Source organism: Schistocerca americana, chromosome 2 (genome assembly GCF_021461395.2).
Source record: "Schistocerca americana isolate TAMUIC-IGC-003095 chromosome 2, iqSchAmer2.1, whole genome shotgun sequence".
Taxonomy (NCBI): domain Eukaryota; kingdom Metazoa; phylum Arthropoda; class Insecta; order Orthoptera; family Acrididae; genus Schistocerca; species Schistocerca americana.
In genome coordinates this window covers 847,961,276-847,985,653 of record NC_060120.1, presented here as the reverse complement: position 1 = coordinate 847,985,653, position 24,378 = coordinate 847,961,276, and the positions used below count along the sequence as shown (strand labels likewise).

The 24,378-nt window shown below is 43.3% G+C and overlaps 1 protein-coding gene and 1 pseudogene across 1 annotated transcript in view; both read right to left on the bottom strand.

Annotated features, from left to right (window-relative positions):
* The window catches only part of LOC124594484 (sphingomyelin phosphodiesterase-like), a 148,684-nt gene extending 143,403 nt beyond the window's left edge, over positions 1 to 5,281 (bottom strand). The window contains exon 1 of the mRNA XM_047132860.1: positions 5,206 to 5,281. Coding sequence (XP_046988816.1) covers positions 5,206 to 5,281 — 76 coding nt within the window. The remainder of the gene's footprint in view (positions 1 to 5,205) is intronic.
* Positions 5,282 to 9,687: 4,406 nt separating this feature from the next.
* LOC124596670 lies at positions 9,688 to 9,805 on the bottom strand (annotated as a pseudogene).
* Positions 9,806 to 24,378: the final 14,573 nt, after the last annotated feature.

The following is a 24,378-nucleotide window of genomic DNA, read 5'->3' as shown; positions in this document are numbered from 1 at the left end:
GTGACTTGTTATTCTAAGTGGGGAGGCACCAACAGATGAAGTAATTTCTGGTGTGCCCCGGAGCTGAATGCTGTGACACTTGATATTCATGTTGTATGTTCAAAATATCCACGGGTGTACTGCCGGTCTACAGTGTCCAACGGGCACAATATTTCGGCGATCATAATGTCGCCATCATCAGGTGAACTGACGGACTGAGCTCCTGTGAACGTGCCAGTACGGAGATCCGTACGCTATGGCTGCTCAGGGGGAACTGGCTTCGGTCGCGGCGGCGGGCGATTTAAATACCCTCCGCCCGCGGCGCACTCCCTCCGCCGTCCGCGCCCCGCGTCACGGTCACGCGGTGGAACAGATTGCGACGGCGTCTGAGATGACGTCGGTGTGATGGCTCTGTCCGCCGTGGTCGTCACACCTATACGTTTGCTCGATTTACTCTTGATTAACCCAATCGCTGGTTCCCAAGCCTTGCTAAGATTATAGCCACAGTACTCAAGAATCACATGTTGTATATTAATGACCAAGCAGACAATATTAGTAGTAATCTGAGACTTTTCAGAGATGCAGTTATCTGTGAAAAAAAAAAGAAGCTGCACAGATGTTCGGTCTGACATTGATAAGAATTTAAAGTGGTGAAAAGGTTGCCAACTTGCTTGAAATGTTCAGAAGTGTAAAAATCCGCACTCCGTCAAATCCAAAACCTTGTATCCTGTGATTACAATATCAACGAGCAACAAATGGAAACGATCACCTCATAAAAATACCTGGATGTAGCAATTTCTGGGGATGGGAAATGGAATGATGACGTTGGTTCAGTCTTGGGTAAGACAGACGGTAGACTTCGGTTCATTGGTAGGATACTGGGAACAAGTAATATATCTAAAAAGAGATTGCTTACAAAACACTCATGCGACCTATCCTAGAATATCACACAAGCGAATGGGAATCATGGTAGATAGTTCTAACACAGGATATTATATGTGAGTAAAGAAAGGGAAGACGAAATGTCATGGGTTTGTTGGACCCACAGGAGAGTGTCACTGACATACTGGAAACTATGAACTGGCAGACGCTTGAAGATGGACGTTGACTATCCTGTGGAAGCCCGTTTACTGTGTTTCAAGCACCACTATTGAGTGGCGAGTCTAGGAACATAATGCAGACCCTTACATATCGCTGCTGTAGTGACAGCAAGGATAAGATAAGACTAATTACAGAGCGCACAAAGGCATTTAAACAGTCATTCTTCCCCAGTTCCATACGTGATGGAACTGGAAGAATTTCAGGCAAATAATTTGTGCAGTGGGAAGTACCATTCGCCGTGCATGTGATTGTGGTTTGCGAGGTATGTTTATATACGTAAACAGGTTCAGTCGTAATTAAAGCAGGTAATTGACTTAGGTAGATTGGAAAACGACTTAAAACAGTGGTCGTCAAACTGAAGGCCACGGGCCGCATGCGGACCGAATGAAGCATTCGCACGGACAGCGTTACTTTATAATAATACGCATCTAGCCATTAACAGCCGAATCCAAAAAGTCTACTAAAATTACGAACTTTTAGAGTGTAGTTTTCCTGCTCAGTAAAAAATCAAAAATACTTATACAGGGAGTAACATATGAAATATGTGCTTAATTTTAATAGACATTGGCGAATTCACCCGTGAGTTAAGTAAGTTTGGACGCTTACCTCAGGGGCAGATCGATAAGTAGCTTGTCTACTGCGGGTTAGAGGATATGAGAGGGGGGGACGTTTTATTGTTTGTCTTCTAGTACTAACAACTAACGGATGTGCGTGACTAGTACTGATCAGATCATAGGGTATAAATTTTGACACGAAAATAACACGGATTGGTGAAAGTGCATTACAAAAAAATGGTTCAAATGGCTCTGATGACTATGGGACTTAACATCTGAGTTCATCAGTCCCCTAGACTTAGAACTACTTAAACCTAACACACATCCATGCCCGAGGAAGGATTCGAACCTGCGACCGTAGCAGCAGCGCGGTTCCGGACTGAGGCGCGCGCGCATTACAGAGACGGTCTCCTTCAGATGTGGTACTTATTAGTATCAAGGTCCGCCCCTGGTAGCTGAGTAATGCCGGCACGGTAGCTCAGCGTGTTCGGTCAGAGAGCTGGTTAGCCTCTGTAATAAAAAAAACTGAGTCGAAAGGTCAACAAAAACGAACTTGAACGTATGTCATGTGACGTCCGCAACGATCAAATACAACGATCAACAACGAACAAAATGCAAAAAAAAAGAAAAAAAGTGGTCAGTGCGACAGGCTGTCAATCCTAAGGGCCCGGGTTCGATTCCCGGCTGGGTCGGAGATTTTCTCCGCTCAGGAACTGGGTGTTGTGTTGTCCTAATCATCATCATTTCATCCCTATCGTCGCGCAAGTCGTCGAAGTGGCGTCAAATCGAAAGACCTGCACCCGGCGAGCGGTCTACCCGACGGGAGGCCCTCGTCACACGATATTTATTTATTTTATTGGTATCAAGGAGTATGAAATCAAAGTAAGGCTATTTTCGTACAACGCAATGAGAAAACGCAAAATAACATTCCGAACATTTGCTATCACGCCTCATTGTGCACAGTGCATTTAAATGTAAGTTCAGTATTACTGTTATTAATCAACAAATGATCACTCGCTTAGACAACACAACAACACTTCGTCAGATAATTACAGTATCACAACTTTGGGGACACTAACAGCGGCGACGATATGAAACACTTAACAGTCGAGAATAAGTGTTACAAATGGTGCCGACTTCTAACGATCAGTACTCGAGGACCAGCGGCGGCCAATTTATCGCGTCTATACGTAGCTAGTCTACTATTATTATTATTTTTTTTTTTTTGGCGGGAGGGGGGGGGGGGGGGGGGGGAGTCGGCTGACAACATACAAAATTTGTGTAGGTTATCAACTGAAGAGTGGAAATGGAAAACGTTGTAAGTCCCATTTTCTTTTCAAAAAGCGCGCTCTGGAGAAGGACAAATATATCAATTTGAGGTAAGGGGTCGAGGCCCAGAAACGATGCAGTCGAAAATTATAATCGAACATATTTCTGATATCCCCGACAGTGCGCCTGCTCTACTGGAAGCTCTTTGCTTTCCATATTTTTGGAGAAGGTAGCATGGACCAAAACAAGAGCCTCTAGTAAGCATGATCTTTAAAGTGCATGCGCTAATAGCTGTGAGTACTTGACAAAGGTTCACTACAAGAGGTATCAAAACGATTTTCAATTCTAATTTCCGCCTCAGTCTTTCCCGGACAAGGATCCATTACCCCACATATATACATTTACACTACTCCATCATCCCCGAAAGTTTGGAAGAAAATGTCCTACTCTGAAAAAGAAGAATGAAAAAAATGTCAATCTGTTCAAAAGAGGAGAGACAACAGTTGATGTATGCCATGCTGTACTTCATCTGAGAGACCAGCCACGTTTATTAGTTACAAAACAGAAAGGGCTGTTGACGATGTTGCTGTTTTTTTGCTCAACAGCGCAGGGAGTTTTACGCTAAACTTCGCAACATCTGATCCCAAGAACGAAGTTGTATCAGGAACGGAACTTGATACGAGAGATCTTTTTCTTCAATTATGTTATTCTTTTTACAAAAACTCAAAAACTGTGAAATGGTTTTCGTTGAGAACAGTTGTAATTAAAATGTTAATGATGTATTTCTGTACTTGTTCACAGTAAATGATGCCAGCCAAAACAGCTGCACGATAAAAATTTATTAAAATTTCTCGACCAAGGTTTCGGTACATATAAATATACCTTCATCAGAAGTAAAAAATCTAAAATTACATCCTGCAACGGAGATTAATAAAACAATTGTGCCAAAGGCGTCGTCAATAGTTAAGACATTATCTCCAGTTTATTAATCTCCGTTGCAGGATGTAATATCAGATTTTTTACTTCTGATGAAGGTATATTTATATATACCGAAACATTATTCAAGAAATTTTAATAAATTTTTATCATGCAACTGTTTTGGCTGACATCACTTACTGTGAAGAATTTGAACAGTTGCTATTTCAGCCTTGTTTAAAATCTTGAAATTCTGTGCTTTTGTTATCATAAAACGTTGGATCTGTGTTAACTAAATGATTTTCTACTTGTATCATTCTTTACAATCACGAAGTGGGCAGCATAATTCTGTGGATACTAGTAAGTTAAGCACTAAAAGAGATACATCGGTTTTTGAATGTCCTATAAAATGTCAGATTTGACATTTAGAACATTTTCCGTTTCCGCTCTTCAGTTAATGATGGAGGTTGGTACATACGCTGCCCGACTCGTTTAGAGTCCACACAGGAGTCTGGTTACAACACTCGTTCGACCTAGCCTATTCGTAGACATTACTCAAGTGTGTGTAACACGCACCGAACAGGATAGATAGAGGGTATTGCAAATGTACAGGGAAACCCGCCAGGGTAGCCGAGCGCACTAACGCGCTGCTTTCTGGACTCGGATAGGCGCACCAGCCCCGGATCGAATCCGCCCGGCGGATTAACGACGAAGGCTGGTGTGCAGGCCAGCCTGGATGTTGTTTTTAGGCGGTTCTCCACATCCCGCTAGGTGAATGCTGGGGTGGTCCCCACGTTTCGCTTCAGTTCCACGGCTCGCAGACATCTGAACACGTTCGCACTATTCCATGAATTACACTAGTCGCAGACAGCAGGGGTACACTACTTACGTCCTGGGGGGTACGGGGTGGCGGCAGGAAGGGCATCTGGCCACCCCTTTCCACTAACCTTGCCAAATCCGTTCCTAACAATGCCGACCCTGCGCCAGCGCGGGACATGGCACCAGTGAAAGAAGAAGAAGAAAGATTGCACGTATACAGGGAAGGGCAGTACGAATAGAAAGTTTGTTTGGCCCGTGGGAGAGTGTCACAGAGATGTCGAAAGAACTGAAATTACAGACGCTTGGAGTACACGCCAGCTATCCCCTGAAAGCCTACTTATAAATTTTCAGGAAACAGTATTCATGAATATAGAGATATACTGCAACACTCTGCGTGTTGCTCCGGTGGGACAGGAAGACCAAGACAGCGTTCATTTAAGCATTGATGCACTCATTGTTCCAGCAACTCATATGGGAATGGGACGGTAATAAGCGGTACAGCCTCTGTCGCGTACGTGGCAGCGGTCTGCATGGTACAGGCGCAGAGACAGACAGTGCGGCCAGTTACCTGAAGCGACGGCCCCGGGGACGGCGGCCAACAGCAGCGCCAGCAGCGGCAGAAGGCAGCTCCTCCACTCACCCATGGCGAGCAGACTGAGCCGTGCCGGACTTGGTGTCTCCCTTATCTGCAAAAGTGCGATTCCATAACGCCGCGCGCGCTCGCAAGGAGGAGCGCGGCGCGCTACTGTAGCTACAGCTGCTGCTCTTGTTGCCAACTGCAGCCCGCCTCGCACGTGCCATGTAACCAGGAGCTAGCCATTGCCACGGATGATGACTGCTTGGCGCCAGTCGCTGTTCCAAACAGCACCAGACTTTTCAGTGGAGCTACGGGCAGTCGAGGAGTGACAGGGTTGGGACACGCGCACCTCCCTCCAATATTTCAACAAAGGCTTAATCAGTCATATATCGAGCAATTAAATATTATATGCGGAAATAGGAAATCACGGGAACAACTGAAATAGCGCATCACTTCACTGCAATTTGCATTTATTGTAACACTTGATAACAGACCAAGAAATATATATATATCGGTGGAATATATATATATATGTAAATATATATATATATATCGGTGGAATCTAAATGTTTTTATTACTATCAAGCCGTACTTAATGTCATATTGTGTATATATATATATATATATCGGTGGAATCTAAATGTTTTTATTACTACAGAGCCGTACTTAATGTCATATTGTATATATATATATATATATATATATATATATATCGGTGGAATCTAAATGTTTTTATTACTATCGAGCCGTACTTAATGTCATATTGTAAAGAAAGGAACTTATCGGAGGATTAACTGTCACCGTAAGGTGTTGTGGACTGTGCACTTTTCTGTTATTCACCTTAATGTTCTATTCAATGTGTAAACTTGCTAATTATTTTCCCTTTAAATGGAGTGTGCCTGCCTTGATGTTACAAATGTCTGTATCATAACGAGTTCTTTAACGCGCCTAAGCGCATATTTGTATTTATGGGAGAACTTAAATTGAGTTCGCCTGTTGAACTTTAATTAAAGTGCGAAAACTGAATCAGGTGTTTATTATTTTTCTCGTGCTGTTATCTGTCAAGTGTAACGCGCGACATTTTCCCGGTCTGTTATCAAGTGTTATATATATATATATATATATATATATATATATATACTCCTGGAAATGGAAAAAAGAACACATTGACACCGGTGTGTCAGACCCACCATACTTGCTCCGGACACTGCGAGAGGGCTGTACAAGCAATGATCACACGCACGGCACAACGGACACACCAGGAACCGCGATGTTGGCCGTCGAATGGCGCTAGCTGCGCAGCATTTGTGCACCGCCGCCGTCAGTGTCAGCCAGTTTGCCGTGGCATACGGAGCTCCATCGCAGTCTTTAACACTGGTAGCATGCCGCGACAGCGTGGACGTGAACCGTATGTGCAGTTGACGGACTTTGAGCGAGGGCGTATAGTGGGCATGCGGGAGGCCGGGTGGACGTACCGCCGAATTGCTCAACACGTGGGGCGTGAGGTCTCCACAGTACATCGATGTTGTCACCAGTGGTCGGCGGAAGGTGCACGTGCCCGTCAACCTGGGACCGGACCGCAGCGACGCACGGATGCACGCCAAGACCGTAGGATCCTATGCAGTGCCGTAGGGGACCGCACCGCCACTTCCCAGCAAATTAGGGACACTGTTGCTCCTGGGGTATCGGCGAGGACCATTCGCAACCGTCTCCATGAAGCTGGGCTACGGTCCCGCACACCGTTAGGCCGTCTTCCGCTCACGCCCCAACATCGTGCAGCCCGCCTCCAGTGGTGTCGCGACAGGCGTGAATGGAGGGACGAATGGAGACGTGTCGTCTTCAGCGATGAGAGTCGCTTCTGCCTTGGTGCCAATGATGGTCGTATGCGTGTTTGGCGCCGTGCAGGTGAGCGCCACAATAAGGACTGCATACGACCGAGGCACACAGGGCCAACACCCGGCATCATGGTGTGGGGAGCGATCTCCTACACTGGCCGTACACCACTGGTGATCGTCGAGGGGACACTGAATAGTGCACGGTACATCCAAACCGTCATCGAAACCATCGTTCTACCATTCCTAGACAGGCAAGGGAACTTGCTGTTCCAACAGGACAATGCACGTCCGCATGTATCTCGTGCCACCCAACGTGCTCTAGAAGGTGTAAGTCAACTACCCTGGCCAGCAAGATCTCCGGATCTGGCCCCCATTGAGCATGTTTGGGACTGGATGAAGCGTCGTCTCACGCGGTCTGCACGTCCAGCACGAACGCTGGTCCAACTGAGGCGCCAGGTGGAAATGGCATGGCAAGCCGTTCCACAGGACTACATCCAGCATCTCTACGATGGTCTCCATGGGAGAATAGCAGCCTGCATTGCTGCGAAAGGTGGATATACACTGCACTAGTGCCGACATTGTGCATGCTCTGTTGCCTGTGTCTATGTGCCTGTGGTTCTGTCAGTGTGATCATGTGATGTATCTGACCACAGGAATGTGTCAATAAAGTTTCCCCTTCCTGGGACAATGAATTCACGGTGTTCTTATTTCAATTTCCAGGAGTGTATATATATAACCACGATAAAAAATTGCTGGAATACCACTCAATTGGAAATTGGAATGGCAATTTAATGACTACCTAGAGTAACAGAATTAAGAATAGCGTACTTATAGATTGACTAGAATAAAGGAATAAATAACACATACACGGCTTCTGACGGCCGACAAACTGTGTTGGGCTATTGAGCAGTGATTAATTTAAGCTAGCCACAACATACGCTAACCAGGCTAGCGGCGTATTTAAAGACAAGCGTCGAACAAGAGCCCTGGTCAGAAAGTAATGGAAGCAGTACTAGTTTACAACTAACTACAGCATTGAAATCGACTGATGGCAGGTAGACCACTACCGATGTGGCGAACAATGGACAGTCAATAGACTGAAGACTGCCGGACGCGGTGGCCGTGCGGTTCTAGGCGCTGCAGTCCGGAACCGTGGGACTGCTACGGTCGCAGGTTCGAATCCTGCCTCTGGCATGGATGTGTGTGATGTCCTTATGTTAGTTAGGTTTAAGTAGTTCTAAGTTCTAGGGGAATGATGACCAAAGATGTTAAGTCCCATAGTGCTCAGAGCCATTTGAACCATTTTTGAACTGAAGACTCAGCTGAAGCCCAAGTATTGTGCTGAGGAGCGAAATGCCCAGCCCAAAGCATGTTTAGCGCAAACACCTAGTTTGAGAACCATGAAACAACAGGATGATATTGCAGCTTGCTGCACAAATGCCAGAGCCCGAATATAGCCTTAACACAAGGCAGGACTAAAGCACACTAGTTTCTCTCTCTCAAAGTTTCCAAAACAAAACTATCAGGGTTCCCTTACACGGAAGATGTGCCAACACTTCCGTTCATACCCCAGAATCAAATGGTTCAAATGGCTCTGAGCACTATGGGACTCAACTGCTGTGGTCATAAGTCCCCTAGAACTTAGAACTACTTAAACCTAACTAACCTAAGGACATCACACACATCCACGCCCGAGGCAGGATTCGAACCTGCGACCGTAGCGGTCGTGCGGTTCCAGACTGTAGCGCCTTTAACCACTCGGCCACTCCGGCCGGCCCTCAGAATCAACTAGCGCAACATAAATCATTGACACATTTCATATAATATTTTAAAAGAACATACTTAAATACCTTTGTTTACCACAAGCCTTAATTAGTTAACATGTTAGGCTCTGTTACTGATTCCACGCAAATTAGGTAGCACGTTAAGGTCTACAATTCTACTTTGCCATTTAACACACGTTGTGACGAGGAAAGAAAGAATCCAGCTAATTAATTGAAAGTCACTTCTTGGATTCAGTATTTGACGATGTGCTTAAAATCAGCAGACAAAGGTGAGAGTCAAGTTTACACTCGCAAGCAGCACACGCAGAACACGAGCATAAGGTGGGCATTAAATAAACTGCTCCTTGTTCAACCATTTACACACCGACGAAACAAATAATCTTCCCCGAATTACTGAAGACGCCGGAATCCCTAGTTACTTGCAAATGACGCAAATAATGGTCAAAACGTCTAACTTTAAGTCCGATGACATCCGTAGAATAGCAGTTTCAATGGACAAGCAGGCCTCATCCCCTTGGATCCACCCGCGACCAAGACAGTAACATTGGCTGCTATCACGGCATTAGCGATGCATCACACCTGACACGAGTCACGCAAATCCATCAACAAAACGGGGTGGCCTCCTGTACGCTCCCAGACGTCCGCAATCAGAGTTTCCCCTCCCGACTGACGCTCTCCCGCAAACACGACCAGCCGGCATCCTCAGCCTACAGGCGTCACTGGATTCGGATATGGAGACGCATGTGGTCAGCACACCGCTCTCCCAGGCGTAAGTCAGTTTCCGAGACCTGAGTCGCTACTTCTCAATCAAGCAGCTTGTCAGTTTGTCTCACAAGGGCTGAGTGCACCCCGCCTACCAACAGCACTCAGCAGACCGGATGGTCACCCATCCAAGTGCTAGCCCAGCCCGACAGCGCTTAACTTCAGTGATCTGACGGGAACCGATGTTACCACTGCGGCAAGGCCGTTGGCAATTTGAAATAGGGCTTCGAAATTAAAAATTACCTTGGTGTTAGCTACAACTCGATAGTTCTTGAGGTTTACGGTAGGTGTGTCTGGTGTAGCAAGCTCGCTCGCTCCAACCTGCGTCATGTCGAGATGGCGACAAAATAGCAGTACATCGCTTTTTGCGATCCCTGTTTCAACAGGAGCAGTTCAGCGGCAAATGTACGGCTGATTTTCGTCTAGAGTGCGCCACTGCATCTTCTTCTGGGATGAGGGATGTTCGGACCTCGCATTGCACTATTGGCTTCCAATGTCACCTGAGCTCACAATATGTGATTTTTTGAGGTGGGTTCACAAAGACTTCGTTTGTTGTGTTTTGTCAGTGACAAGGCATAACAACAGCCCTAAATGATGTAACTAGAAATATGGAGGCAAAAGTGTGGAAGAATTTCGCTGTCATCTGGACGATTATTGTGTGTCTGGTAGGGGCACACTGAACATTTGTCGAAGGTAAATTGAAACCCTGATCCTAAATGAAATTTTCAACTGTACTCAAGGGTGTACGTGCAAGTATATAACATACTGTATCATACCCTTATAACATTGGACAGTTCTTTTGAAAATAAAAACTTTCTATTCCTGTGCCTAAGTTGAAACTGACCCCAGGTTTCTAACTTCATTGAAATGGAAATGGCTCTAAGCACTATGGGACTTAACTCCTGAGGTCATCAGTCCCCTAGAACTTAGAACTACTTAGAGCTAACTAACCTAAGGACATCACACACATCCATGCCCGAGGCAGGATTCGAACCTGCGACCGTAGCGGTCGCGCGGTTCCAGACTGTAGCGCCTACAACCGCTCGGCCACCTCGGCCGGCATTGAAATAGAAGATACAATGATGTGAAACTGTAACTAGCTTTTGAAACATCGTCCTTGCTTTTATTACTAGTGACGTCGTCGGATGCACTGAAATCGGGGCAAGCAAGCGCCCGTTATGTGTGGCTTCCTTTGAGACGAGATCCATGTACTCATTTTGTTCGAGGCTTTGGTGTGCTGGCGCAGTCCAATAGGACGAACATGCCGTTTTTTATCCACTCCTGCTGTTTGTACTCATAGGTACAGACCGCCCTGCATACGCACTGGACAATAGTTTCTACTTTTACTCCTTCTTCATACGGTTCACGATCTTGTCTCTCGACATTTTATCGATCAGACGAAGTCGAAAATTTTATCTGTAATGCTGTTATCGAATAATTCTTGACCGTTTTGCCACCCCCTCTCTCTCTCTTTCTCTCTCTATCTCTCTCTCTCTCTCTCTCTCTCTCTCTCTCTCTCTCTCTCTCACACACACACACACACACACACACACACACACATACATACACACAGAAATACATATTCCCATTGACGGTTTACGCAGAAACGCAGCATATCCCGCATTTATCTACTTCTAACAGCACCTGTTGCCGCAAATTCATTTGGTCTCAGCCGTGTATTGACTAACACTTAAGCCACATCCTGTGGCAATATGTTAGTTCTATTAGGATAAAAGCGTTATTAATAAATACCTTATACGATACGCACCACTTATCTGCATTTAAAGTTTTCTGAAGATGCAGAACAGGAGCAATCTGGTACGACAGTGGTGTCTGCCTTTCGAAAAAGATATCAAGATACATAACATGCTGGTCTCTTAGCGATACGGACTGTACGATATTCCGTAGCAACAAGATCTATTTGGCTTGCCTCATTGTAATCAATAGATTATCAGACATGCTGTACCCGACGTAAATACACTAACTCGTACGGTGGTGGTTTCTTTGATATGCTCCGGGAGGAAACTGAGTGGATACTATAACACATAAAATATTATTTCACTTTATTGCAGCATAGATAAGAATAACTACCTAACTTTGTACAATCCATTTCCACAGGAATGTCGTGAGTATTTGTTGTGTCTAGACAAGACAGCCTAGACACAATGAGAGGAAGCCGAAAGGCACGCGCCAAGTTAAAGCAGGGTGCGTGAGGTCTGAAACAGGATACGTAATGAATGCTATAAAGAAAAGTAAGTAGCTTCTGGAATACTTAACTTTAATCCATCCTTTTGGTACATCTGGAGATTGTGGCGATACAAGTGAGACTCTTTAGATACATGCAATGTTACTAATGGCGCCTTGCTAGGTCGTAGCCATTGACTTAGCTGAAGGCTATTCTAACTATTGGCTCGGCTAATGAGCAATGCTTCGTCAGTGTAGTCGCTAGCTACGTCGTCCGTACAACTGGGGCGAGTGCTATCCCGTATCTCGAGACCTGCCTTGTGGTGGCGCTCGGTCTGCGATCCCTGACAGTGGCGACACGCGGGTCCGACATGTACTAGTGAACCGCGGCCGATTTAAAGCTACCACCTAGCAAGTTTGGTGTCTGGCGGTGACACCACAGTATTTACAACTGTCTGCGAACATTAACGTATCACTTTATACAGACAAATTACAAGACTGTCTCTCAGAGTACATTTGACAATAAGTTTTGCCTAATGCATTGATCACACAGCTGACCTACTAGAAGATGATGGTGTCATCTCAGTCGATGATCGCGGACTGGGGCTGAGCGGCACTGTGCTCATACGTAAGTGGACGAGCGGATGCGATGGCGCAGCGAAACGTTTATGGCGTGTTTACAATGGTGTCAAATGGCTCTGAGCACTATGGGACTTAACTACTGTGGCCATCAGTCCCCAAGAACTTAGAACTACTTAAACCTAACTAACCTAAGGACATCACACACATCCATGCCCGAGGCAGGATTCGAACCTGCGACCGTAGCAGTCGCGCGGATCCGGACTGCGCGCCTAGAACCGCTAGACCACCGCGGCCGGCTACAATGGTGTCACTCATTCTTTAGTGTGGCTAGCAGCGACTATCGTTTCTTGTAGTTGAAATCCGAGCTGCCAATCTTGCTTTGGTATCTAGCTCCTTGGAAGACACCGCAAAACGGAGAAACAGGCAGAATGAAGTTCGTGTACTTACTTTCAAGGGAGAAGTCACAATCTGCTTCAAGAACTCTAAATTTCCTGACTCCATTCGGTAAAATTCTCAAAAATTACCTTCAGTTGAGACAGTTCTCGCAAAACAACCGCTGAATTGCGTTTCACATTGACCACATTATAAGGCTCTCTCCAATATTTCATGTTATTTCTCCTTCAGTTTAAATATGAATAGGCAAATAACTCTGCCCTTAGACAAACAAAACAAGAGATCAATTTTATTAGTAAATTTTAATTTATGCCCCGTAGAATCACTTTGTGAAGCATAGCTGTGAGAATGGATCATGAGTCGTGCTCCCGTAGCTCAGATTGTAATGCACTTGCTTTTGAAAGGCAAAGTCCCGGTCTGGTACGTAGTTTTTGTCTGTCAGGAGGTTTCATACCGGCACACACTCCGTTGCTGAATGAATATTTGTTCTGAAAACTTCCATTCTTATTTCTCTTTTTCTTTACAATGCCCGATGGTGTTATAACTAGGAATAACACAATAAGTATATCACTCTTCTGCAGTTTATTGTCACAACAATGATACAAGTAATTTTGTTACCAAGCGAGAATCTGTAGATGAACACTTTATAGAAAATTGTATAAATTGATGGTCGTTATATCAATGTCCAGGAAGTGCAAGTGAAATGCAGAATTCCGGCGGTTATCACACTAAGCAAAAAGGCCTTGCTGTGCTGGTCCCGCGGAAGGCTGAAAGCAAGGGGAAACTACAGCCGTAATTTTTCCCGTGGGCATGTAGCTTTACTATATGGTTAAGTGATGACGGCGTCCTCTTGGGTAAAATATTCCGGAGGTAAACTAATGCCCCATTCGGATCTCCTTGCGAGGGCTACTCAGGAGGATGTCATTATCAGGAGAAAGAAAACTGGCGTTCTACGGATCGGAGCGTAGAATGTGAAATCCCTCAATCGGGAAGGTAGGTTAGAAAATTTAAAAAGGGAAATGGATAGACTAAAGTTAGATATGGTGGGAATTAGTGAAGTTCAGTGCCAGAAGGAACAAGACTTTTGGTCAGGTGAATACAGGGTTATAAACACAAAATCAAATCGGGGCAATGCAGGAGTAGGTTTAATAATGAATAACAAGATTGGAACACGGGTAAAGTACTATGAACACCATATTGAACGCATTATTGGAGCTAAGATAGACACGAAACCCAAGTCTACCACATTAGTACAAGTTTATATGCCAACTACTCCGCAAATGACGAAGAGATTGAAGAAATGCATGATGAGATAAAAGAAATTATTCAGATAGTGAAGGGAGAGGAAAATTTAATAGTCATGGGTGACTGTAATTCGATGGTAGGAAAAGGAAGGGAAGGAAAAGTAATAAGTGAATATGGAATGGGGGTAAGGAATGAAACAGGAAAACGCCTGGTAGAATTTTGCACAGAGAATAACTTAATCATAGCTAACACTTGGTTTAAGACTCATGAAAGAAGGTCGTATACGTGGAAGAGGCCCGGGGACACTGCAAGGTTTCATATAGATTATATAATGATAAGACAGATCTTTAGAAACCAGGTTTTAAATTGTAAGACATTTCCAGGACAGATGTGGACTCCAAACACCATCTATTGGTTATGAACTGTGGATTAAAACTGAAGAAACTGCAGAAAGGTGGGAATTTAAGGAGATGAGACCTGGATAAACTGACTAAACCAGAGGTTGTACAGAGTTTCAGGGAGAGCATGAGGGAACAATTGACAGAAATGGGGGAAAGAAATACGGTAGAAGAAGAATGGGTAACTATGAGGGATGAAGTAGTGAAGGCAGCAGAGGATCAAGTAGGTAAAAAGACGAGGGATAGTAGAAATCCTTGGGTAACAGAAGATATATTGAATTTAACTGATGAAAGGAGAAAATATAAAAATGCAGTAAATGAAGCAGGCAAAAAGGAATACAAACGTCTCAAAAAGAGATCGACAGGAAGTGCAAAATGGCTAAGCAGGGATGTATAGAGGACAAATGTAAGGATGTAGAGGCTTATCTCACTAGGGGTAATATAGATACTGCCTACAGGAAAATTAAAGAGACCTCTGGAGAAAAGAGAACCACTTGTATGAACATCAAGAGCTCAGATGGAAACCCAGTTCTAAGCAAAGAAGGGAAAGCAGAGGTGGAAGGAGTATATAGAGGGTCTACACAAGGGCAATGTACTTGAGGACAATATTATGGACATAGAAGAGGACGTAGATGAAGATCAAATGGGAGATATGATGCTGCGTGAAGAATTTGAGAGACCACTGAAAAACCTAGTCGAAACAAGGCCTTGGGAGTAGACAATATTCTATTCGAACTACTGATAGCCTTGGGAGAGCGAGCACTGACAAAACTGTACCATCTGGTGAGCAAGATGTATGAGACAGATGAAATACCCTCAGACTTCAATAAGATTATAATAATTCCAATCCCAAAGAAAACAGGTTTTGACAGACGTGAAAATTACCGAACTATTAGTTTAATAAGTCACGGGTGCAAAACACGAATTCTTTACATACGAATGGAAAAAAAATAATTGTTCAAATGGCTCTGTGCACTATGGGACTTAACTTCTGAGATCATCAGTCCCCTAGAACTTAGAACTACTTAATCTTAACGAACCTAAGGACATCACACACATGCATGCCCGAGGCAGGATTCGAACCTGCGACCGTAGCCGTCGCGCGGCTCCAGACTGTAGCGCCCAGAACCGCCGGCCACCCTGGCCGGCGAATGGAAAAACTGGCCGACCTCGGGGAAGATGAGTTTGGAACATGTGAGGCAATACTGACCCTACGAATTACCTTAGAAAATAGATTAAGGAAAGGGAAAGCTACGTTTCTAGCATTCGTAGACTTAGAGAAAGCTTTTGACAATGGTGACTAGTATACTCTCTTTCGAATTATGAAGGTGGCAGCGTCAAAAACGGGGAGCGAATGGCTATTTGCAATTTGTATAGAAACCAGACGGCAGTTATAAGAGTCGAGAGGCATGAAAGGGAAGCAGTGTTTGGGAAGGGAGTGAGACAAGGTTGTACCCTCTCCCCGATGTTATTCAATCTGTATATTGAGCAAGCAGTACAGGAAACAAAAGAAAAATTCGGAGTAGGTATTAAAATACATGGAGAAGAGGAGGAGAAATAAAAACTTTGAGGTTCGCCGATGACATTGTAATTCTTTCAGAGACAGCAAAGGACCTAGAAGAGCAGTTGAACGGCATGGATAGTGTCTTGAAAGGAGGATATAAGATGAACATCAACCAAACCAAAACGAGCATAATGGTATGTAGTCGAATTAAGTCGGGTGATACTGAGGGAATTAGATTGGGAAATGAGACATTTAAAGTAGTAAAGGAGTTTTGCTATTTGGGGAGCAAAATAACTGATGATGGTCGAAGTACAGAGGATATAAAATGTAGACTGGCAATGGTAAGGAATGCGTTTCTGAAGAAGAGAAATTTGTTAACATCGAGTATAGATTTAAGTGTCAGGAAGTAGTTTCTGAAAGTATTTGTATGGAGCGTAGCCATGTATGGAAGTGAAACATGGACGATAAATAGTTTGGACGAGAAGAGAATAGAAGCTTTCGAAATGTGGTGCTACAGAAGAATGCTGAAGATTAGATGGGTAGATCACATAACTAATGAGGAGGTATTGAATAGAATTGTGGAGAAGATGAATTTGTGGCACAACTTGACTAGAAGAAGGGATCGGTTGATAGGACGTGTTCTGAGGCATCAAGGGATCACCGATTTAGTTTTGCAGGGCAGCGTGGAGGGTAAAAATCATAGGGGGAGACTAAGAGATGAATAAGGTAAGCAGATTCAGAGGGATGTAGGTTGCGGTAGTTGCTTGGAGATGAAGAAGCTTACACAGGATAGAGTAGCATGGAGAGCTGCATCAAACCAGTCACTGGACTGAAGACGACAACAACAACAACATTGCCAAATGAATCCGTTCTTAACCTCTCATTTAATGTTGGCTCGGTGTGACCCTTCCATATACTGTGAGTGAGAATATTTTGTGTGTAAGAGTAACAGAAATAACATATTCATCATTACTGCATGAGTATTTTGCTAAACACTTTCAAATACATTGAATATGGTGAAGGAAACAACTCCCTTAGTACTGGAGTTGAGCTTAGAAGCCACCCTTTGTGACTCCCAGGTCCCGTTTAAGTGGGTATTAGCAAGTAAGAAATTTTCTCATTCATAATCATTGATAAAAATGGCTTTGAGAAGGAATGTACCTCTTTCATGTGGCAATCCGTGCCAATCAGTGACCTTGTATATCGGAATCAGATTATTGGCTGCCTATAAAGTGTAGTGTAAAACTTCTTTATTCTTTTCTTGCAGGAGTCATACAATTCTGTTTTCATACTGATTTATTACATTTATACATAGCGATGTTCTGTTTGTTGTGTTATATGTGTGACTCTGTGTTTCTTTTGGGGGATAATTTCATAGATTGTATATCGATTCATATATGCGGATGCAAAATGTGGGAAAGAAATTGTTGGTAGGGAGTGATAATGCGACAGTTACTCGGGCAAATAGTGGGATATATTTCCCTAAGAATGAACGTTAGAGCCGCTCAAGAGGAAGAAGCTTAATTAATATTAGTCGTGCAAGGGATTAAATGGCGGAACAGGACGAGTTTGTCGGCATCCCCGAGATGTTGGTCACGGCGAAGCTGAACCGTTAGGAGATACAATAGAGGCTGGTATCAAGTTGGTGTGTCACAGAGAAAGCATGGAGGTGGTTAGCCAAGGTGTGTCTTCCCCCATTCTCCGTCCAGAACAAGTCAACGGTGGGGTGGAGGGGGGGGGGGGCAGCTTCGATACCAAATGCTCCACCATGGCAGATACAGGCAGATTTTGTCAACCAGCTGGAATTCGGGACTGGTTCCTACAAAACAGAGGTCGCGGCGCCCAAGTCCAGCTTCATTGTTTTCTAAGCATCGGTACTGCAACAATTTCGAGAGCAAAAAGCGAGTATTGAGAGTAGTGGAAAGATATTTAATAAGCAGAATTCAAGCATTGAGAACCTAGAAAGGAAGCTGGATGTGCTGAAAACTATTTACCACGAAGATTTTGGAAGACAAGTAACTGACAGGTTGAGAATCAGTAAATCAGTGGAGAGAGGAAATCAGTGAGAAGGTAACTAAGGTGAAGGAAAATCAGTTTGTGGTAACTGAGCGACTTGAGAATCTGATATTGGTGCTGGAAAATTCTTTAACTATGCGTGCTTAGGTAGTTTCAGTAGACCCTGTAGAAGTTCTCTTGGAATCAAATTAACAGCAAATAGAGATGTTACAGAGCGTTTGACAACAAATGTCGCTCCATGATTAGATCCAGAAACAGCGAGACGAGGAAGTGAGCAAGTTGCCAGATAGACTAGGGGCTCTCACGATAGTTGTGAGGAACAGCTGTCACATAGGAATGGAATGGACTGAAATCGAATTGAGCCGGCCAGAGTTCCTTAGAGAGAAGTCGTTGCTCCAACTGAAGCAAACGCAGAAACTATAACTTGCCGTGCAAACTCTATCAGCTAATGATGCGATGCAAGGCGACACCGGAAAATGAAGCAAATATGAATTGTGCAAATAATAAAGAGCGCAAGAGAGCATTAGAGAATTTGAGGAGCTGTAGGGACAGGAGCAGAGTTCATGCTGCATCCATGACACACCATTGCATGGAAAGACGAGCCAGACTGAGCCACTTAGTGAGTTTGATTAGGAAGATAACAGAAGACACTTCGTAACGGTGCAAAAATAGTCTTTACCCAGTAGCAGCTGTTGATCAACAATCACTTACGTCAATTTATTTGCTTGAGGAAGCATTACCAATGTCATGGAGCCAGTCGCTCGAAATGAATTTTGTATGTACTCATCTCTGGGAGGAAGTGGCAGCCTAGAGCCCATGTGGGCCGAAAGTACACAGAACCAAGTCAAGCTTAGTATTGTTATGATGCAGGGGTATGGAGATTCCAGTAACAAGGAACACATTTTCTACTTTATAGAAATGATAAGGAAAAATCAGTATCTGGAAGCGCCATGTGACCCCTCTGAGTTGATTAGGATTTGTTTGACCTGACTTCCGACTCGTTTGGAAGGAGAAATTGTAATCGTGGGTCGAAATATGAATGGCATCTTACCCGTGCTAAGTTTACTGCAAGAGGTCATGTGTGATCACGGTACTGTGATGCAGGAGCTAGTGTGCCAGACAGTCGTTATGGAACAGATGAACTGGCTTTATCGATACCCCCGATAGCAGAGTGAGCAGGGATGGAATCATATTTTGCAGGGAAAATATTGACAACCTTGAGCTAGGTTCAATGATAGACGTAATTTTGATACAAATTTAGGAGCACCCCGAATTGTGGAGATGAGGATGGCGAATCGTAGGAGCAACATGTCACACGAAGGAGGAAATGATAATTCTAGAAAGTATCAGTGTCCAGATTGGGTAAATCCACTATTTGTGACGAGGACCACTGCACATTCAGTTCAATTATAATTATTAGTGGTAAGACTGTACAGTGTAACTGAAACACCAGGAGTCAAGATGTTTCGATGATTAACAGAAGTACCTTTGACACCCGTATGCCGTAAAACGAATGGCCTGTCTTAGCATTACAGAAAACAAGAGTTAGGGGTGCTGTAAGTGGAAAGAGTCAGGAGGGAAAGAAACAAGTGCAGACTGAGTTTAGTGTCAGTATTTTGTCTTAAGTGCAAACTTCTTGATTGCCCATTTTCTATTTGTTCACGTGAGTCTGGGCATGGATTTCGTAAGTAAATACCGAATGGTTAGATAAGGGGCAGGCAAAATGAAGCTCATGGTAAGAGTAAGTAAACTGTTTATTATTTCACAATAAGACAAGACAGTCAGTACCCTCAGGAAAAAAAATATTTGAGGTTTTCTATGGAACCATCACATGAGGAGAGATCAGGATTGTATGGAAGGTGTGTAAGGTCTGCCCAGCGAAACTTCTATAGCATAGTTGAAACAACAATGACAACATGTGGATGAGTAGGACGTGTAAGGGCAACCCAGCGAAACTGATGCACCATATACAAAACAACTCTGGCAACATGCAAGTGGGCCCACATATTGCCAAGATTGTTATGCGTGTGCTACAGAAGTATTGCTGGGAAGCCCTGGATTTTCATATTTTTGGAACGCTGTAGTAAGATAATCATGGCCGTTGATTTTCTTCAGATGAAGCGATGCACACTTGTGTACAGTCATGGTTCCACAAACATTGACTTTCTTCTCTCACGACAGGCTAACTGTATTAACAGTTATGACGATTATTTTTGAAATAATGAACAGTTTCCTTATTTTTTCCGTTCTGGCTCCTATTCATTTGACTTCCTCTTATAAATTAAGATGGAAGGGTTGTCAGCCATTTGGGATAAAAAGTAGTGTTACTAAAATCTGCTGACTGCCTGGACAAGAATTGGGAAAACGGGAGAGGCTTAATGGGATTTATGACCAGTTCAAATGCTGGGTCGTTGAAATTGGAGAGTAACGATAGTATTGTAAATGTGGATGTCATGACTGATGATAAACTATGGGTTTAACCTCAGGAAGAAGAGGAAATTCTCGGTGTGTCCTTACCCCATCCATTTAATTTACAGTGGGAGGGCGGAAGAAGAGATGTGATCTCTGATTACACAAAGGGTGGTTGAACCAGTGACTTCTTCTTACAATAGTTCACTTCTTTATATCTCTAAGAAAAACTGCTCTGTAAGAGTGGTTCTTGGCTCATGGCAAATAAATACAATAATACAAACTGAGACAGATTACCAGAGATGGTCGATGAACTTTCGCACCATTTTCATGGAGTGTGAATGAATACTTTAGTGGACCTATGACCACCTATTGGCAGATCGAGCTACACCCAGCAGCTGTTTATGTTGTTTTTATCAGTTCTGGAAACTTTCATGTGGGTTGAATGTATCATCCGCAGCTTTCATACAAGGCCTGAGCACCATGAACCAGAGAAATTGAGAATGAAGACTGCTCTCTATGTGGACGACGAATTGATAGGAGAAAAGACGTGGATCATGCATAATGAGACTCTCGACCACTTGTTATGAGTATTCAAGGAGTGTGGGTTAACAATGAATCTAGGAACGTCAGATTTCAGGTGCAGCGAAGTGAAATTTCTGGGACATGTGATTACATCAACAGGGAGCTGTCCCATCTTCGAAAAATTACAACTATCCGAGATCATGCGGTACCCTCCTCTAAACGACAATTCTGTGCATTTCTCGGACCAAACAATTTTTACAAGAGGTTTCTAGAGAATACAGTAAGGGCCCTGTATTTGTGCCGACTAACCGGCAAAGATGTAATGTGGAATAGGAAAGAAGACACACAAGGGGAGTTTGAAGTGCCGAAGGAAGCGGTAATTAATGCTCCAGTCTTGGTCCACCTGGAGCTGGATAAGGAATTCTGTAGTCGCAAATCAGAGAAGTCATTCATATCTTCTGGGAAATGGAACGAGAAGGCGCAATAGTCCCACAGTCTACATATAGCATTCACGGGTTGATCCTTGAACAAGTCAGAGAGACATTCCTCTGAGACCGAACAGAGGGTCTTGGAAACATTAATATGATGTCATGTATGGGTTTCTCTTTGGGAGAACAACTGAAGTACATAATGATCATAAGGCTCTGCAGTTAAGGTTGTAGTGATGCCTGGGGAAACAATTCTTGGGAACTGTCCTGTTTTATTTCCATTTGAGATCAGCAGGATCTTTCCTCGTCCCTTATTACGCCTGGAATATCTGCCTGTACATTATGGAAGTGTGGGTCAATCGCTGTATGGGACGATGAATTGAAGTTTGCACTAGGATTTTATCTGTACTTGTTCGAGGAGACTGACTAGAGGAAAGAGTTGTTATGGAAGTGAAATGATATTGGCGATAAGGTTTATATGCATCGACGTATTGAAGAGGTATTATTGAGGTATTGAGATTGTGTGAAGTTGATGATTATTGGAGTTTTGGTGGACAAGAGGTACGGTAAATGATATTAATGATAAGGTTTATATGTATCGACGTAAGAGGTATTATTGAAGTATTAAGATTATGTGATGATAATGATTATTGGAGTTTTGGTGGATAAGAGGTGAAGTAAGTGAGGAGCATTTTTTGTTTTTTTCTGTTTGTTGGTTTATATGGAACAAGGAGGATGAAGATGGCAGACTAAAACACTCAAGTAGAAGGAAGATTGTCTACACACACACTTTGTTAAATCACTAAGCAGTATATACTTTTTTTGGAGAGAGGAAGTATTTGCATATCTTGGCACACTGACAGTTGTTCAGCAACCGTACAATTGATTGGCTTGGCAAACATTGGTCTTGACATGATGACTATGATGTTGACTAACTATTATTGACTGTTATACATTGCTGCCACTACTACTTGATACACATGTCGATCATCAAATCTCTGACAGAATTGCATTTACACAGTTAACACTATTCAACTACAGAGTAGCACTTAATGTGGATGAAAGATGAGTGAGTGTGTTTTGTGTGTTTTCCTTTCCTAATCCCAAATAATTGGTACCGACCTATCTCCTAAATATTATCTTACTTGTTTGTAGTGGCTTGCACTGACACCCATAAATATTATAGGTTTACTGATATTTGTGCATTTGTAATACTTAATATGACAATTATCTGATATCATTTGTGTGTTTATTATAATTTTTATGTTTAGTGTAAGAGCAATGAGAATAATTTTGTAAAAGCAATTGTGTGTGCATTCAAACTGTTGTTCATGCCTGCTCTGGTTCAACATTGATGTGTGCCACTTAGAAATGTTTAATTTCTGCTGATGATCTGTGTGATTAGTGATAGTGAATATTATGGACTGCTGTCTGCACCTGTTCAACATTACTGGGTGCCACAGATGGGACTGCTTCTACTGAAATGAAGTCACTTGTTGGTGTGTCACCTGTCAACATTGCTGGGTGCCACTAATGGAACTGTTTCTGCTGAATGATGTCACTTGTTGGTGTCTGCAACTGTTGAACATTGCTGGGTGCCACAGATGGAACTGCTTCTACTGGAATGAAGTCACTTGTGGTGTCTGCACCTACTCAACATTGCTGGGTGCCACTAATGGAACTGTTTCTGCTGAATGATGTCACTTGTTGCTGTCTGCACCTGTTCAACATTGCTGGGTGCCACTGATGGAACTGCTTCTATTGAAATGATGTCACTTGTTGGTGTCTGCACCTGTCAACATTGCTTGGTGCCACTAATGGAACTGCTTCTACTGAAATAATGTCACTTGTTGGTGTCTGCACCTGCTCAACATTGCTGGGTGCCACTAATGGAACTGTTTCTGCTGAATGAAGTCACTTGTTGGTGTCTGCACCTGTCAACATTACTGGCTGCCACTGATGGAACTGCTTCTACTGAAGATGTCACTTGTTGGTGTCTGCACCTGTTCAACATTGCTGGGTGCCACTGATGGAACTGCTTCTATTAAAATGATGTCACTTGTTGGTATTTGCACCTGTTGACCATTGCTGGGTGCTACTGCTGGAACTATCAACTACTTGTTTTTTGAATCATTGAAAGCATTTTATGTGAACATTTGTATAAACTGATTTTTTGTGTATCGTGTAAACTATTGAAACGTCCCCTTTGAACAAATATTACTGACTGTGTTTAACCTGACACACAATATTTTTAGCGCAACGCAATCTGACTATCAAAGATCCCTGCAAAAGAATGGCCCTGAGTAACATTAAACTATACCTTTCACAAATCACTTACCTCACAAAAATCTTCATTACTCGAACTACTGCAATACAGCGAGCGCCACTACTGCCAGCTAAATAAAAGATTCAAACTAAGGAAGGCACTAACTACTGATAGGCATAGTTAGCAAATGAAAGATTTAAATAGAGAACAAACAATGTAATTTCCTTACTAGTCATAATATATATAGCAGTTCATGACAAATTACAAAACTCCGCCATCTCTCTCCCCACATCCACCACTGCTGGCGGCTCACCTCCAACTGCGCAACGCTACGTGCTGTTCACATCCAGCTGCCGCTGCCCAACATACAATAGCAGACAACAATGCAAACTAGCCACAGACTGCACACATCACAGCCAGTGATTTTTATACAAAGGTGGCGTTACCAATAAAAAAACCTAAACAGCCTACTTACATAGCCCCCATGCGCCCCACAAAAATTTTACAAATTGTTTTGGGCAGTGGCCAGTAATGATTTGATAAAATTTTTCATAATTAGAATAACAAAGATATCAAATGCACACACTTATTGATACAATGTTGGTCAAAAGCTAAAATTTTCTCACAGTCCATAAAAACAATCCTCATCATTCGTCACAGTAAAATTGCAGTGTTTTTCTTAAAGTCTGAGCAGTAAAAGAAAATGCACACAGAAGTAGTGGTTTTTCATGCAGTCTTGAAGAAGTAGTGTTGACCTTCCAACGGAAAGACAGTGCTGAGTCTCGACATGCAGACAGGTAATGCGCCACAACAGAGCAAACCAACAGCAGAGT